General features: G+C 34.0%; 2 protein-coding genes across 10 annotated transcripts; one reads left to right on the top strand and one right to left on the bottom strand.

The window, feature by feature from the left end:
- Nucleotides 1-575: 575 nt before the first annotated feature.
- On the bottom strand, nucleotides 576-4,459 carry LOC102583261 (putative RNA methyltransferase At5g10620). 9 transcript variants are annotated; one of them, XR_001472866.1, is made up of 8 exons: nucleotides 4,202-4,459; nucleotides 4,059-4,096; nucleotides 3,826-3,968; nucleotides 2,620-2,686; nucleotides 2,475-2,552; nucleotides 2,231-2,276; nucleotides 1,565-2,130; nucleotides 576-1,129 (listed from the first exon to the last, which is right to left on the bottom strand). XR_001472866.1 is itself a non-coding variant. In XM_006342407.2 (8 exons), the coding sequence occupies exons 1-7, from the start codon at nucleotides 4,251-4,253 to the stop codon at nucleotides 1,599-1,601; spliced, it is 564 nt and encodes a 187-aa protein (XP_006342469.1). In that variant the 5' UTR covers nucleotides 4,254-4,450; the 3' UTR covers nucleotides 576-1,129; nucleotides 1,559-1,598. The 9 variants fall into 9 exon arrangements, 6 of the variants coding, with proteins under 6 accessions (XP_006342469.1, XP_015162056.1, XP_015162057.1 ...); XM_006342407.2 differs by having other exon boundaries at nucleotides 1,559-1,638; nucleotides 2,131-2,276; nucleotides 4,202-4,450; XM_015306570.1 differs by having other exon boundaries at nucleotides 1,565-1,638; nucleotides 2,131-2,276; nucleotides 4,202-4,450.
- Nucleotides 4,460-5,357: 898 nt separating this feature from the next.
- LOC102582929 (putative UDP-sugar transporter DDB_G0278631) lies at nucleotides 5,358-11,514 on the top strand. The gene is made up of 8 exons (XM_006342405.2): nucleotides 5,358-5,628; nucleotides 6,242-6,379; nucleotides 7,575-7,680; nucleotides 7,817-8,062; nucleotides 9,401-9,511; nucleotides 9,620-9,778; nucleotides 10,902-11,045; nucleotides 11,140-11,514. Exons 2-8 carry the CDS (start codon nucleotides 6,348-6,350, stop codon nucleotides 11,302-11,304), a joined length of 963 nt encoding a protein of 320 aa, XP_006342467.1. The 5' UTR covers nucleotides 5,358-5,628; nucleotides 6,242-6,347; the 3' UTR covers nucleotides 11,305-11,514.
- The last annotated feature ends 2,628 nt before the right edge of the window (nucleotides 11,515-14,142 follow it).

Here is a 14,142-nt window from a genome sequence, read left to right as displayed (position 1 = left end):
GGGGTAGGATAATGAGTTGAGTTGACATACTAACCAGCCAGTGACTTTGTGGCCAGTTTGAACATGGATTCTTGAGTTATTATGAGCACCTAAACACATGATAAAGTGTTTCTGTTAAGACTCGTTTTGGTGTATGTTCACTAACATCTATTAGATTAAAATATGTCACCTTCTTTGATTATACACATCAACTTCAATTGGAACATGTCTGAGGTTTTACGACTTATTGAAGAGAGCCAAGATTTAGTTTTTGATTATACACGTCAACTTCAATTGGAACAGGTCTGAGGTTTTACGACTTATTGAGGAGAGCTAAGATTTATTTTTTCATTATACACATCAACTTCAATTGGAACACGTCTGAGGTTTTACGACTTATTGAGGAGAGCCAAGAGTTATTTTAGCTATCACTTGGTCATCCCTTAAGAATAAGAAACAAAAGGTTTGGTGAGATTTGCAAACATTAACATATGACAAATGGCAATAGGAGATACAAAATTACATACACAATATAAGATATATCAAGTGAAAATTACTATATTCCATTTTAATTTCTAACAAGATCAAAAAGATAGTTTGGTCTACAAAAGTGTCTTTTGTGTATTGGTTTGGCAAATGTTTCAAATGAATAATATCTTATCACAAGAAACAATACTTGTCTAACTTGGAATCCAAAGACTCAAAAAGGATATAAATACACAAAACCTTTACTCCATTCATTAGAAATAGTGAACATAGCATAATGAATTAGATCATTGTGGTGGCTAAAATGTCTAGGCCAGGCTTGTCAACATCGCAACGTTAGATCTGGACAGGCACATCAAGAGGTGTGACATGACACATACCATCGCAATAGAAGTACTATCTGGTTTCACAAAGAGTGTAGTAAACCAAGCCAAACATCAAGTATTCGACGTGTCAAGACCTTGACAAACTTTTAGGATCTAAGAATGTGGTTCTGCTCACTTCTCAACCACCTTCTTCTCTTTAGGCACGTCGAATATCTATAATGGGGGCCAAGGTCATCCTCAAAAGACATTCCAAACCTGAGTTTAGTTGCTCTGATGGTGGTTGAATGAAATTTGGAAGTCATTTCAATTCCTTCTTCCAATTCCAAGAAATAGAAATCCTGAAAATATCAGTCAATGAATTATTGACTCCATTTGATGGATGTTAACTTCTAGTTTGATCAGGAAAACTATCAAAATGAATATATATATCAATAAAGGCAATAATTTAATCTCAACGAGCCAACCGTGTTAGGAGACTTTGACAGGTTTCTCCATGATCAGCAGATCAGGTAACCTACACAAGGGTGTGAGATGCTATCATGCTAATGCATGTGATTGTTTGCTAAGTAGTTCACTTGAAATACTGAAGCACAATGGGTAATAAAGCTCATTTTTTTTATAAATACGTAATTACACCATTACTCTCCTTACTCACTACTCAAGGTCAGTACAGTACATATGTTGAAATCCAATCCATTAAACGTAAATTACAAGGCACCAAGACGGCAAATAGAATAGAAGTTCAAATATTTAGGCAGAAGTACTACCTGTACCAGTATTGGTTTATCATGGTTAAGACATCAATGTCTAGTGATGGTATTTCTGTCCTTTAAGAATGGTCCACCCTCTGTCAAAATATTCAGAACAACGTATCAATTAAGTTTCTGGAAATTCATGCATGGACATGATAGATAAACAATCAGATTTGGGTGAAAAAGATTTATGCCAAGACACTGTACATAAATGGATGAAAGGAACCTATAAAGAAGGTAAAGGAGGATTAGCTGGCTAGCCATTTTTAGCACAGTGTCCGCCAAAGTTGTAGAATACATGTCACTGAATCTCGTTTCCAGGAAGCTTTTGCTTGACTAAAATAATACTATCTCAGACAGTGTCTAATACGGAGAGGGACAGAGGATATATGTTTGCCTTTTAGTTCTAAAGACTAATGAGCACAGAGCAACTAGGACGCAGGACGCATGAATACATCAGGTTGTGAAACTATATTCTCAAACCATCTTCTCAACACTGAAATATTTACCAGCATAAATGAGGGACCAGGGGAGGGGTTAGCGGCACCAGCACTTCAAAAGAATAATAGTTTGTTCCAGTCTCTGACCTGTAAAGTTGTTCTATCAGTACAACTAAGGCAATCTCATGATTCAAGACTAAGGATGACAATTTAACTGATATGTTAGCTCTCTCTCGCAATTGTCTACCATGTCCATAAGGTCCACCAATGCAAAAGAGTAAGCTTGATGCTCCCTACAAGATAGAGGAGAAGAGTCATTCAAAAATTCTAGTGTTTATTTTTTTCGCGTAGATCCCCTTCCCAGTGATGACTTTAAAATCTGTAAGGTCATTTCAGGAAAGAACTTTCATTTCTCGCCGGGATACTTACTGCTGAACCATGATAGATGATACCAGGAACAAAAGACTCTGCCATGATGAAGCATAACTCACCTTGTTTCCAGCGTCTCCGATTAAAGAAGCCATCTGCTCGGATCCCACATCATGACCACGCTCATCCAACATTACAACCTGGTTTTAAATAGATTACGACGGTGAGAGGGTAATTTTTATTTTCTAAATACTTCTGAACGCTTACCCATTCATCAGGCTTGATGAGGCCCATAACAGCAATGTCCTCATGTTCAATTTGAGCCACTACATCACTGTTTCAAATGAAAATAACAAGCTTTAAAAATTAACACTTCGGGACTTACATCCCATCCATGATAGGTAAAACACATTGTCACGGATTCCAGTAGGGACATTGGGATATCAGTAAAGTAAACAACTCTATTTAATGATATGAAATTATCAAACAACCACCAAATTTTTTTATTTTCTTTTTGGAGAGTGCAATCACATCAAGTTCTTAAAGTCTAAGTGAGAAGGACCACTAAATAGGGTGTGTTCAATCCAAAGACCAGAACCCCCAAATTATCACCAATTTCCAATTGAAATATACCAACTTTGCCAAAAACAAGAATAAGAAAACAGAATTTCAACACACCGAACAATTTGGGGATGAATTTAAATGAAGAACATGGTCAATGAGGATTCATATGGCCAATCCCAACTTGTTTGGGATAGCGGAGTAGTTGTTGTTTTGTTGGAAGGTCCAATCACTTCAACAACTTAATGTCCAAGTGTAATGGACCACTACATCTAGTATTCAATACAAAGACCAAAATTCACTGATTATCACCAATTTCCGATTGAAATATAACAACTTGGCAAAAATTAAAGAAAAGGACAAATATCATTTCTAGTATGAATTTAAATGAAGAACATTCATATACCCGACCCTAACTTGTTTAGGACTGAGGCGTAGTTGTTCTGTTGGAATGTCTAATCACTTCAACATCTTAATGTCTAAGTGAAATGGACCACTACATCTAGTGTTCAACACAGACCACAACTCACAAATTATCACCAATTCCCAATTGAAACATACCAACTTCGCAAAAAAAATAAAAATCAGAGATGAAATTAAACGAAGAACATGGTCAATGAGGATTCACATAGCCAACCCCAACTTATTTGGTATTGAGGCATAGTTGTTCTGTTGGAAGGTCCATTTTTTGATAAATATAGTATCCAACCTACTATTAATTCCAACGATACCTATCACCTCCGAGCAACAACAGGTAACTCTGTCAATCACTTCAACATCTCAATCCCTAAGTGAAATTACCATTACCATTACATCTAGTGTTCAACACAGACTAAAACTCACAAGTTTTCACCAATTTCCAATAAAAATATACCAAATCCACCCGAAAAAATCGACAATATTTCAACATACCGTGCATTTTTGGGATTAGACTTTATTCGAACATCATCAACACTACAATAATTCCTGAGCTTCTTCATATACTCATCAACTATTAACTGCACTCCTTGTGACCTATTCTTCCCCACAGTTAATATGCGTATAGGTATTGCTCTCTATATCCAAAAAAAATAAAAAATTACAAGCAATTGTTACACATATGAGGAATTTCTTTAGCTTAATAAAGAGAAATTAAGGAACTTTACCACTGATTGGCCAGTGAATTTGGAGTGTTGCTGCTTCCCTGAAGAAATAATCAAAAGATTAAAACCCAAAATACACAAAATAGAAACGAAGAATTAACCTAAATAGCGGCCCAATCAATTGAAATAAGGGAGATTTGAGGAACCTGAAGGAAGTGAAAGCTTGGAGTTGAGACCAGCTACAGGGGACACTGCCATTTTAGCTGAAAAGTTTGAACTCTGAATATTTCTTATCTAAATTGTTGCAGGCAGAAAATTTTACAGTTTGTTTGAGTTGGGTTTTTAAAGTTAATTTTCGGAGTCGTTTGGTTGGATGTATAAGAATTTTTTTTATTAGGTAATTGAAGACATACGCGATGGCGTTAAGATCCTAGTAAGAATAATAGGTTCGGTCATGATGGGATTGTAGGGTTTAGTCCTATGCTCATTTTAGGATATGCCATGATGATAGATGAATTGGTGCGACATACTTAGGAAAGGTGTTGTGATGCATGTTATTCTCATAGATAATGTAATATTGATTGGCGAGATATTTTAACGAGAGATTGGAACCTTTGAGACAGACTTCAGAGTCTAAAGGTTTTAGGTTTAGTATAACTAAGATCGAGTACCTAGGGTGCAAGTTCAGTGGCATAATATAAGAGACAAAGGTGGAAGTGAAGATTGATTCACTTGCTATACTCAAGAGAAGCGTTTTCAAGTATCTTAAATCCAAATTGACGAGAATGTCGCACATTGTAATGGAGCGAGATGTATGAAATGGATGCTCATATTTAGGTGCCTGTGTGATAAGAATGTCACATAGGCTTAATGATAAGTGCTACAAAGCAATGATAAGACCTGCATTGTTGTATACAGTTGTGTGTTGGCCAATCAAGAACATACAAGTTCAGAAAACGAAAGCAACAATGATGTTAATGGTCAAATGAATATGTGTGCATATCAGGAGATATGATTAAGAACAAACCTATTCATGATAAAGTAAGAGTGGTCTTGTGAAATATAAACTAAGTAAAAGCAAAACTGAAATGGTTCAGAGATAAATGTAGAGAATGTATAAAAGATAAGGATCGAGGAAGATGATTTGGCAGAACATAACACACCTCTGACTTACCGAAGACATGATCTAATAGAAATGTTTAAAGATAGTATTTTATCTAACCCTTAAAAGACATAAGATAAAATCTGTGTATATCCTAATCTCGAAACCAATAAATACACATTTCAATCGATTATCTCCCTGGTAAATTTTGCAAGTAAATATGACAAATAAAATATAAAATAACAGCACGTTAAGAGTCAACTACCTAAAACGAAAGTTCCGGCAAATTTCTTTTTCTTTGTTAGCAGCCGATAAAAATGGCCTACGGTCATCATCAACAAACAAAATATATTAATAGTAACAAAAAGATCCCTTTTTTTTACACCAAATTCCAAGTTTTTTTCACACACTTTAACACTCTCTACACTACACATCCCTTGATCCAAAATAAAAAACATTTTTTCAATTCCTATATACTCAGAAAAATCACGTAATCACGAGAATTTTTATATATACTTATAGATAAAGGAGGTAACTTTTTGCTATTTTGGGAAGTGGGTATTGTGCTTTTGGGTTTTTCTTTATATGGGTGTTTTTCATTTTTCCATTTTCGTGCAAAAGATCTGTTTTTGAGTTAATTGAAAGCTGTATCTGAAGTGGGTGTTTTACGTTTTCCAATTTTGTGCTTTGATTATAGAGATTTCAGTAATTTTAGTGTGAAAGATTTGTTTTTGAGTTAATTGAAAGCTTGTATCTGAAGTGGGTATTGTGCTTTAGAGTTTTTCTTTATCTGGGTGTTTTACGTTTTCCAATTTTGTGCTTTGATTATAGAGATTTCAGTAATTTTAGTGTGAAAGATTTGTTTTTGAGTTAATTGAAAGCTTGTATCTGAAGTGGGTATTGTGCTTTAGAGTTTTTCTTTATCTGGGTGTTTTACGTTTTCCAATTTTGTGCTTTGATTATAGAGATTTCAGTAATTTTAGTGTGAAAGATTTGTTTTTGAGTTAATTGAAAGCTGTATTTGAGCTCAATTGAGCAATCTCAGAGATTGATTTGGTTAGCAGATTTGAAGTGCATGTGATCCTTTTGGGCTTTTATATCAATCTGGTTGTTCTTCTTTTCTAATTTCTTGATTCAATTGCAGATTATTTTTTTTGTAAATAAAGGACTGTCAATGAAGTGATAAGCTGTTTTAAGGTTCAAAGATTTTCTGTTACTGAAGGATTCTTTCCTTTTTGTTTGTTGGACAAATGGAGATTATGGATTCAAGTCCATATTTGAGGTTCGTTTTCTTTCAATTAATAAACTAAATTATTCTAGTTACTTGCATGCAAGTAAATTTCTTATGGAGATTATTCATCCTAATACTAGTAGTCGTAGTATTTCTCTTGTAGTTTCTTGTCCTTCAATTTCTGTTAGTGTCTCTTGTACTTCGATCATCACACTATTAAGTTGTAGTTAGTGTTCTTGTTTTCAGAATGTTTTGTCACGCTTTTCATGATTTTTTCAGTTCCGTTATTTCTCTCTCGATCTGCCTTGATATGCTTTTCCTTGAGCCGAGGGTCTATCAGAAGCAACCTCTCTACCTCCCAAGGTAGGGGTAAGGTCTGCATACACACCACCCTCCCCAAATCCCACAAGTGGGATTACACTGGGTATGTTGTTGATGTTGCATGCAAGTAAATTATGACTTCTCCTTGTTGTATTTTAGCTCTGTTGTTTGCTTTTTACATTTTTACCTTGTTTGGTAGTTTCCTCATAAATTGCATCCACTGAATCTTGTGGTAACTTGCTGAAAGAAAAATTTGAAATGGCTGATTAAGCAGCACTTCTGTTAATGACTAAAGAATGAAGTGAATGTTCCTGAAATCTGTTTAAATTTCTGGAAGAATTAAGCAAAAAGAATGGAACATCATCTGTTTCAGTTCGCTGAGTGGCACATTTCTTCTCCACTATACCACTCTGCCCAAAGCTTGGGGTTTTTGAGGGAGTCCTTTATTTTTCACCCCCAACAAGAATGCATGATAGGCTCGTAGAGCTTTATTAAATAATAGCCTAGTGAAAAAGGAGTAAATATCTGGAGGTAGACATGTCCTTACATTCTTTTAGAAAGCAATATACTATATTAGGAAGATCAATTGATCAGGGAATTAAGTGTAGTCCCATTCTACTTTTCGCAATCTTAGAACGAAAATGATCCGTTAAGTGTGAGAACATAGAAGTATATTATGATCATGCTGTTTGGAGTTAATCATCTTTTATATGATAAACCTTACTGCAACCCATAGGCCGACAATGGCTTTTTCCTATTTTCCCGCTTTCGTGACTTGAAAAAATTAACCTGTTACCTCTTGGTTGGAAGTGGAGTGTCTTGTACAGAAGAGAAAACCAACCATCTCCTGCCTGTTTAAAGTTATATCACTGTATATGGTTTCTAGGAACTTATTGACTAACAGAACACATATATTAACTGACAGTTTAATTGCTGCATTCTCGTATGGCATTGCATCTATGGCTATGGTTTTCATCAACAAGGCAGTGATCATGCAATATGCCCACTCAATGACTCTTCTCACAGTCCAGGTACAATAACATGACTTATCAGTATGCTGAATAGACAGAAAACATATTGGATTTCTATCATCTTGTGAACTGTTGACTTGTGTTTCTTTTGTTCTTACCTTTTTTCCTTTTTGGCTGGTCTATTCACTGTTATTAGCAAATAGCAACAGCTTTGCTCATACACCTTGGTAGAGTCATGGGATACACAAAAGCCAAAGAATTAAATGCAGAGACTGCAAAAAGACTTTTCCCAGTTTCATTGTTCTACAATGCAAATGTGGGATTTGCTTTAGCAAGCTTGAAAGGAGTAAATATTCCTATGTATATTGCCATCAAAAGGCTTACGCCACTTGCTGTACTGGTAGCTGGATTCTTTACCGGAAAGGGTAGACCTACAACTCAGGTTGGTGATTAAGATATCTACCTGGTTTCATACTAGTTCGGTAGAGTAACTTCATTTTTTAAGTGCTCTCAGTGTTGCTTGTTGCCTCGATAGATCTGCGAATCTCTTGATGGTGTTTTATATCTTTTCATCTCTGTGTATACTGTAACTTTACTGTACTTTATTTGGAATTTGATAAAAATTGGGATCTGGGAGTGTGGAAACATAGAGCTCTGATTTTCTTATACAATTAGCTATTATATGCCTGGCAGTGGCAGTATACTTAAATTGATAGACTGTCTCTACTTACGTAGTTACTTTTGTTTTTGCTTTCCGTGACTTCTACACAGATGTTCATGCACTAGTCACTATAAATAAGAGAATCCAAATGTGTATACATATTTGTAAACACCAGTAATCTGATTCTGCATTTTAGCTTTCTCAACTTCTTTTGTTTACGTCTTGGTTTCATTCCTCCATGTGAGGAAACCAAGTGGAAGCTTTATACTAATAGTAAGTCGATTTGTGGTTTTATGAATTTTGGAGAAGTGAAAACCACAGAGGTAACATTTTTCCTTAGTTTACTATGTAGATGATATTGCCTGTATTACTCTATATGTAAGATAACTGACTTAAAAGTCAGGCCCGTAACCAAAGGGATGTATTTCAAGCTATGTGTAGAGTTTCTTGCTAGTGGGCTAGTCCAACGGTTGTATTTACTTTCAACCTACCATTGACTATTCTATCAGCGCAAACAGTTAAAATAAAGCTAATGCAAATAGCAAAATGCAGTCAGAAGATTAGTTTGGAGAAGTATTTATTTGGGAAAAGATGGTACCCCCTTAACTAACGTAATGGTCATCATTTGATCCTTACTCAATGCTTAAGCCACTATCATTAACCTTGAGTCTAATGTATTCACGAGGTAAACAATTTAGTGTGTTCACCACCAAACTGGTTGGCCAGTGAACTTCTTCTACCCCTTTAAGATACAGGATAGTTAGTCTCTGACAAAATAGTAGCTGACATAGGAAAAGTTGGAGAAGGAGGCATTCATTCCGACATTTGTAAAGTATAGGTGGGTTTGGCTTGAAGACTCAAGTAGAATTTGACTCAATAATAAGGCACTAGACTTAATCTTTTGTTTACTAATATATATTCTTCCCTACAGATGCCAAATTGATATATCATTGATTAATGAGAAAGCTATGCCCATCTACTTTCGCCTACCATTTTATCATCCATTGAGGTTTTGCCCAACCATGTACCAAGTGGCACCACCTATAGTGTGTCAATGATAAGAAGAATGACTAAAGTTGGTAGGTAAATCTACTAATGGAATTTTCTGTCTTATTTCAGGTAACACTTTCCGTATTACTTATTGCTGCCGGAGTTCTTATCGCAGCTCTTGGAGATTTTTCCTTTGATCTTTTTGGATACAGTTTGGCCTTTATTTCTGTTTTCTTCCAGGTCTTGCCTTGTTTTTATCATTTAGTGTTTTTTGTTGCATGTATCTCTTCACTTATTGAGATTAAATTATAATTCCATCTTAGTTACATACCCTTGTTTCATTTGCAGACCATGTACCTTGTGTTGGTTGAGAAGTCAGGAGCAGAGGATGGGCTTTCGTCGATTGAGATCATGTTTTACAACAGTTTCTTATCTTTGCCATTTCTGCTATTCCTCATCATAGCCACAGGAGAATTTCCAAATTCTTTATCTCTTTTATTTGCAAAGGTTAGTTTCTTTGCTATATATTCAGTATAGTCAACATAGTCATTTATTGATACTAAGAAACAGATTAGTTGGTAGTTACTGCTTGAGTAGTGCTGGACTGAGTTATCGACTTATCATTGCCTTTTGTTGTCAAACAAGTTAAAGAGAAAAGGAAAACATAAAGGGAGATATACAGAAGCATGTATCAATAAATTAGAATGATCAATGAAGGCTAGAATGAAGTATGAGACAAGTATTTCATATCCCAACGGAGGAAAAAAGGACTAGTTGGTTTCTTATAGTATGTCTTAGTTTTGGTGGGAAGTTGCTCAGCATATGTGCATGTACGAGGTAGAGGGTACATGGTAGATTAGGTAAGATGTGTGCATTGATTCAGACACCCCTGTTGCAAAAATAGAAAATTGAGATATTGCCAACTTGTAGGAATTAGGATATATAAATTAATCATTCAACTATACTTTCTTTTCTGAAATGGTTTAACTATACTTTTCTTAGTTGCGATCTGCTATATGAATCCTCTATACTTGTGTATCCTAATACTTTAAAGGGACTCTCATACTACAAGAAGATGAGAAAGAGTCATTGTTTAGATAATGAAAAGAAAAAAAAATTCAAAAGTAGATAAAAAGAATGTAGTAGCCGCGTAGGCGTTTCAAACATGAAGGTGAAGGAAACAACAAGAAAGAGAATGCTGAAACATACTATGGATAGGAGACCTAGTAATCAAATAGAAAAGGGTACTAGTTTTTCCTCCTTTATCATCTATAAAGTTTATTCAAATAAATGAATACTCCATGGATCTGCGCTGGATGATCATTTTTCGTTAGAGATTGAATTGAGCTGAGTTTGTGCAGAAGTTTATTTACACTAGTGAGATATGCTTCACCTGGGCATTTTCACTTGTGTGTGTGACTGTGTTTTAATTTATGTGTCGACTCTTCCTTTCATCTGCAAAATCTGGAAAAGAAATTATTCGTTTCATTAGAATTTCAGATCACAATTTCGAATGGAAAAAATTGAATCTTCCCTTGGCTAATGTACTAGTTGAAGTCTATCTTTATCCTTTCTGAATGCTTATTGAAATTTTGTGGTTCTAAACTTGGCCTTTTTCCCCCATGAACAGAGTAGTTCAATATCATTTCTTGCAATTCTTATTCTTTCATTGGTGATGGGCATCATCTTGAACTATACGATGTTCTTGTGCACCATTGTTAACTCGGCTTTAACTACCACAATTGTCGGAGTCCTCAAAGGAGTTGGATCTACGGTATGTGTACATCTTAAATCTTTCTTTCATTTCTTCAACTACCACGATTGTCGGAGTCCTACATTTCACTTCAAAATTTTCCCTTTTCATTCAGACACTTGGATTTGTCCTGTTGGGAGGAGTAGAAGTACATGCTTTGAATGTCACTGGTTTAGTGATCAACACAGCTGGTGGTGTGTGGTATTCATTAGCCAAATATCAACAGAAGAAGAGCAAATTGCCCAAGATAATGTCCGATATCGATAGTCATCGTAAATAAAAAGATAACAAGTTGGTTCCATAGAGTTCAATATTTATAATTTTCTTCCTTCACAAGTTGTGAAGAGGAAACTACAAGTTACATTCACCATGGATTTTGTTTACAATCAATTTGATAGTACCTTGAACATGTACTTGTTGTTTACATGTAAACATTTAAAATGTTGTATAACTCTTTTTTTGTCTTGAAATGTTAGAGTATTTCTTTTCATCTGTCTAAATCTTGGTCGTGAATTTACTTCAAAAGAAACTTGTCTAAACCTACCTAAGGTAGTTGAGGTCGGGTTATTAATGTGAGGTGGATCCAGAAAAGGGGTGGTTCTAGTTATTATCTCGAAATGATTTGTATATATATTTCCTATAGACCTTGGTAGGTAGCGTTGTATCGTACCTCTGTTAGGTAAGATATTATAGGTATCCGATAAAATAATCAAGCAAGCTTTGTTCAAACATCACCATTGTTGAACAAAATATGAAATGGAAAAATAAGCATATGTTATATACCAATTACCAGCTTTCCTTACTCCATTGAGAATGACCAAAGATTTTTTTCTAGATGACAGAGACTTGAAAAAAGTTATAGTAAGCAAAATCATACGAAAAGAAAAAGGGGTATGAGATAACCATAATGGATGCATCGGGGGGACATTAAGTGGTTGATATTATCCCTCTCGGACCAGAACTTCTTGTTATCGAGGATGAATCTTATCAGTAATGGATATCGTGGGATGGATAAGATTCCTCCACTCTTAATCAGAAGTTTCTAGTTTCAGGAATGATTTTTTTTTGTAGGACAATGCTTTTCCTCTTTTAATTCTCTTTATGCGGCGTGACTTTAATTTAGATTAATCGAGCTCTAGAGAGTACCCGATATCGAGTGGAAAACGAAAAAATTCCACACGTATACGCGTAGGAAAAGATATATAGTTTTTCAGCATATTTCATTTTCTATTGTTGTTTGACAAAAAAGATATATGGTCCAGTCATAATAAATATCTATGTTCTAACCTTAGTCACTTCAAAGTCCATATCAAAATATTTCATATTTTCACATGAAAATTATTTAGACTCATTTGTCTAAGTTTTAGTGAGCAATTATACGGTATTTATGTCGGGTGGAAGATAATAAAAATTATTTAAAATAATTAAAGTATGTATAAATTGACTCAAACATGGTCGATGTTTACTAAATAATAGGTATTTAGTGTGCGCTAAGTTATTCCATATTTATGTATTAGTTAGAGATAATAGGTATTCGATAAAATAGTTAACGTCAATCCGATTATTATATTATCAAAGAAGAAAAAGACAAGAAGAATGAGGTTGTAAATCCTTTGCCTTTAGATAGGTCATACTCTATTCATGTTGAACAAAACATGAAGTGGAAAAACACATTTACTAAACTTTTGTTTTTATTTTATTTAAAATGACCAAAGACTTTTTCTTTTTAAGGTGACCAAAGACTTGAAATAAATAAATAAAATCAGTAAGAGTTGTCGATTTATCGTGTGATGAATATGATTTCTTCGTTCTCAACTAAATATTTCATATTTTAGCCTTACAAATGGAAAAAAAGATGATAGGATTCTCTCATTTATTTATTTTTGTTGGTTTTCATCCGGTGTCCGGAGCCCACATTAGAGCCCCGACTAAATTCGGATAGCGCACTGCAAGACCCATTCAGGGGTGACGCTCACAACAAGATTTTTTCCATACTTAGGGCTCAAACCCGAGGCCTCAGAAAGGGTGAAACAATCTCACCACTGCATCACAATCTATGTTGGTTAAAATACTTCTCTCATTTTAATTAGCCTTACATGGGGTGATTTCAGATTAATCGAACTACAAAGTGAGTATCGAATATTGATCGACAAAAACAAAAAAACAAAAAAAATCATATATTATACGCGTAGGAAAAGGTCGTTTTCCATCCAATATCATTTGTCATTTATTGACCAAAGTCATGATAGTAGACTCATTCTAATTTCTATTTTCTAACTTCTAACCCTAGTTTCTTCAAAGTTGGTCATGTCAAATATGTTCCTTGACTACTTTATGATTTTTTTCCACGTAAACTTCATTTTCAATCTAGTTTCTTCGCTATTATATTTATTTTATATACTTTATCTGATATATTTTAACTTAAATCATAATATCTTTCGAAAATCATCTTTATACCTTTACAAAGTAGAAGTAAGATCGTGTATAGTTATATCATCTTCTCATACCTCACTAAATATGTTATTATTGTTATAAACTTTAATTTTTTTCATACATATATATATATATATATATATTTATTATTACTTTTTTATTTTTATTTTTGTTATCTTTATTTATTGTTCTTCGTATTTTCAAGTGAAAACAAAGATTACTCCTACGTAATCTTAGTTGTACAAATATATATTAGAAGATATTAACAAAGAACCTTGATTAATTTAATTTTTGTAAAAGAATCTTGTTCGTTCCAAAATAATCTGGTGAAACTTAAAAATTAAGAACATTGAATTTTTGATGCCTAAATTTTAATAGGCAAATATATATTATTAGAAGATAATAACAAAGATGGGATCAAAGTAAATATGAATTGACTCAAATATCATTATTAACTAAAAATAATTACTCTTATATATTAGAAGATATCAACAAATTAAGTTTTTACAAAAGAATCTTGTTTGTTACAATAATCTACAAAAAAACTATAAAGTGAAACCTAAAAACTAACAACATTAAATTTTTCATGCCTAAATATTAATAGGCAAATATATATTATTAGAAGATAATAACAAAGATCGAATCAAAGCAAATATAAATTGACTCGAATATCATTATTATAACT

Source organism: Solanum tuberosum, unplaced genomic scaffold, assembly GCF_000226075.1.
Source record: "Solanum tuberosum cultivar DM 1-3 516 R44 unplaced genomic scaffold, SolTub_3.0 scf00034, whole genome shotgun sequence".
Lineage (NCBI taxonomy): Eukaryota > Viridiplantae > Streptophyta > Magnoliopsida > Solanales > Solanaceae > Solanum > Solanum tuberosum.
Note: the sequence above shows the minus strand (reverse complement) of the source record. Positions and strands in the feature narration are given on the sequence as shown.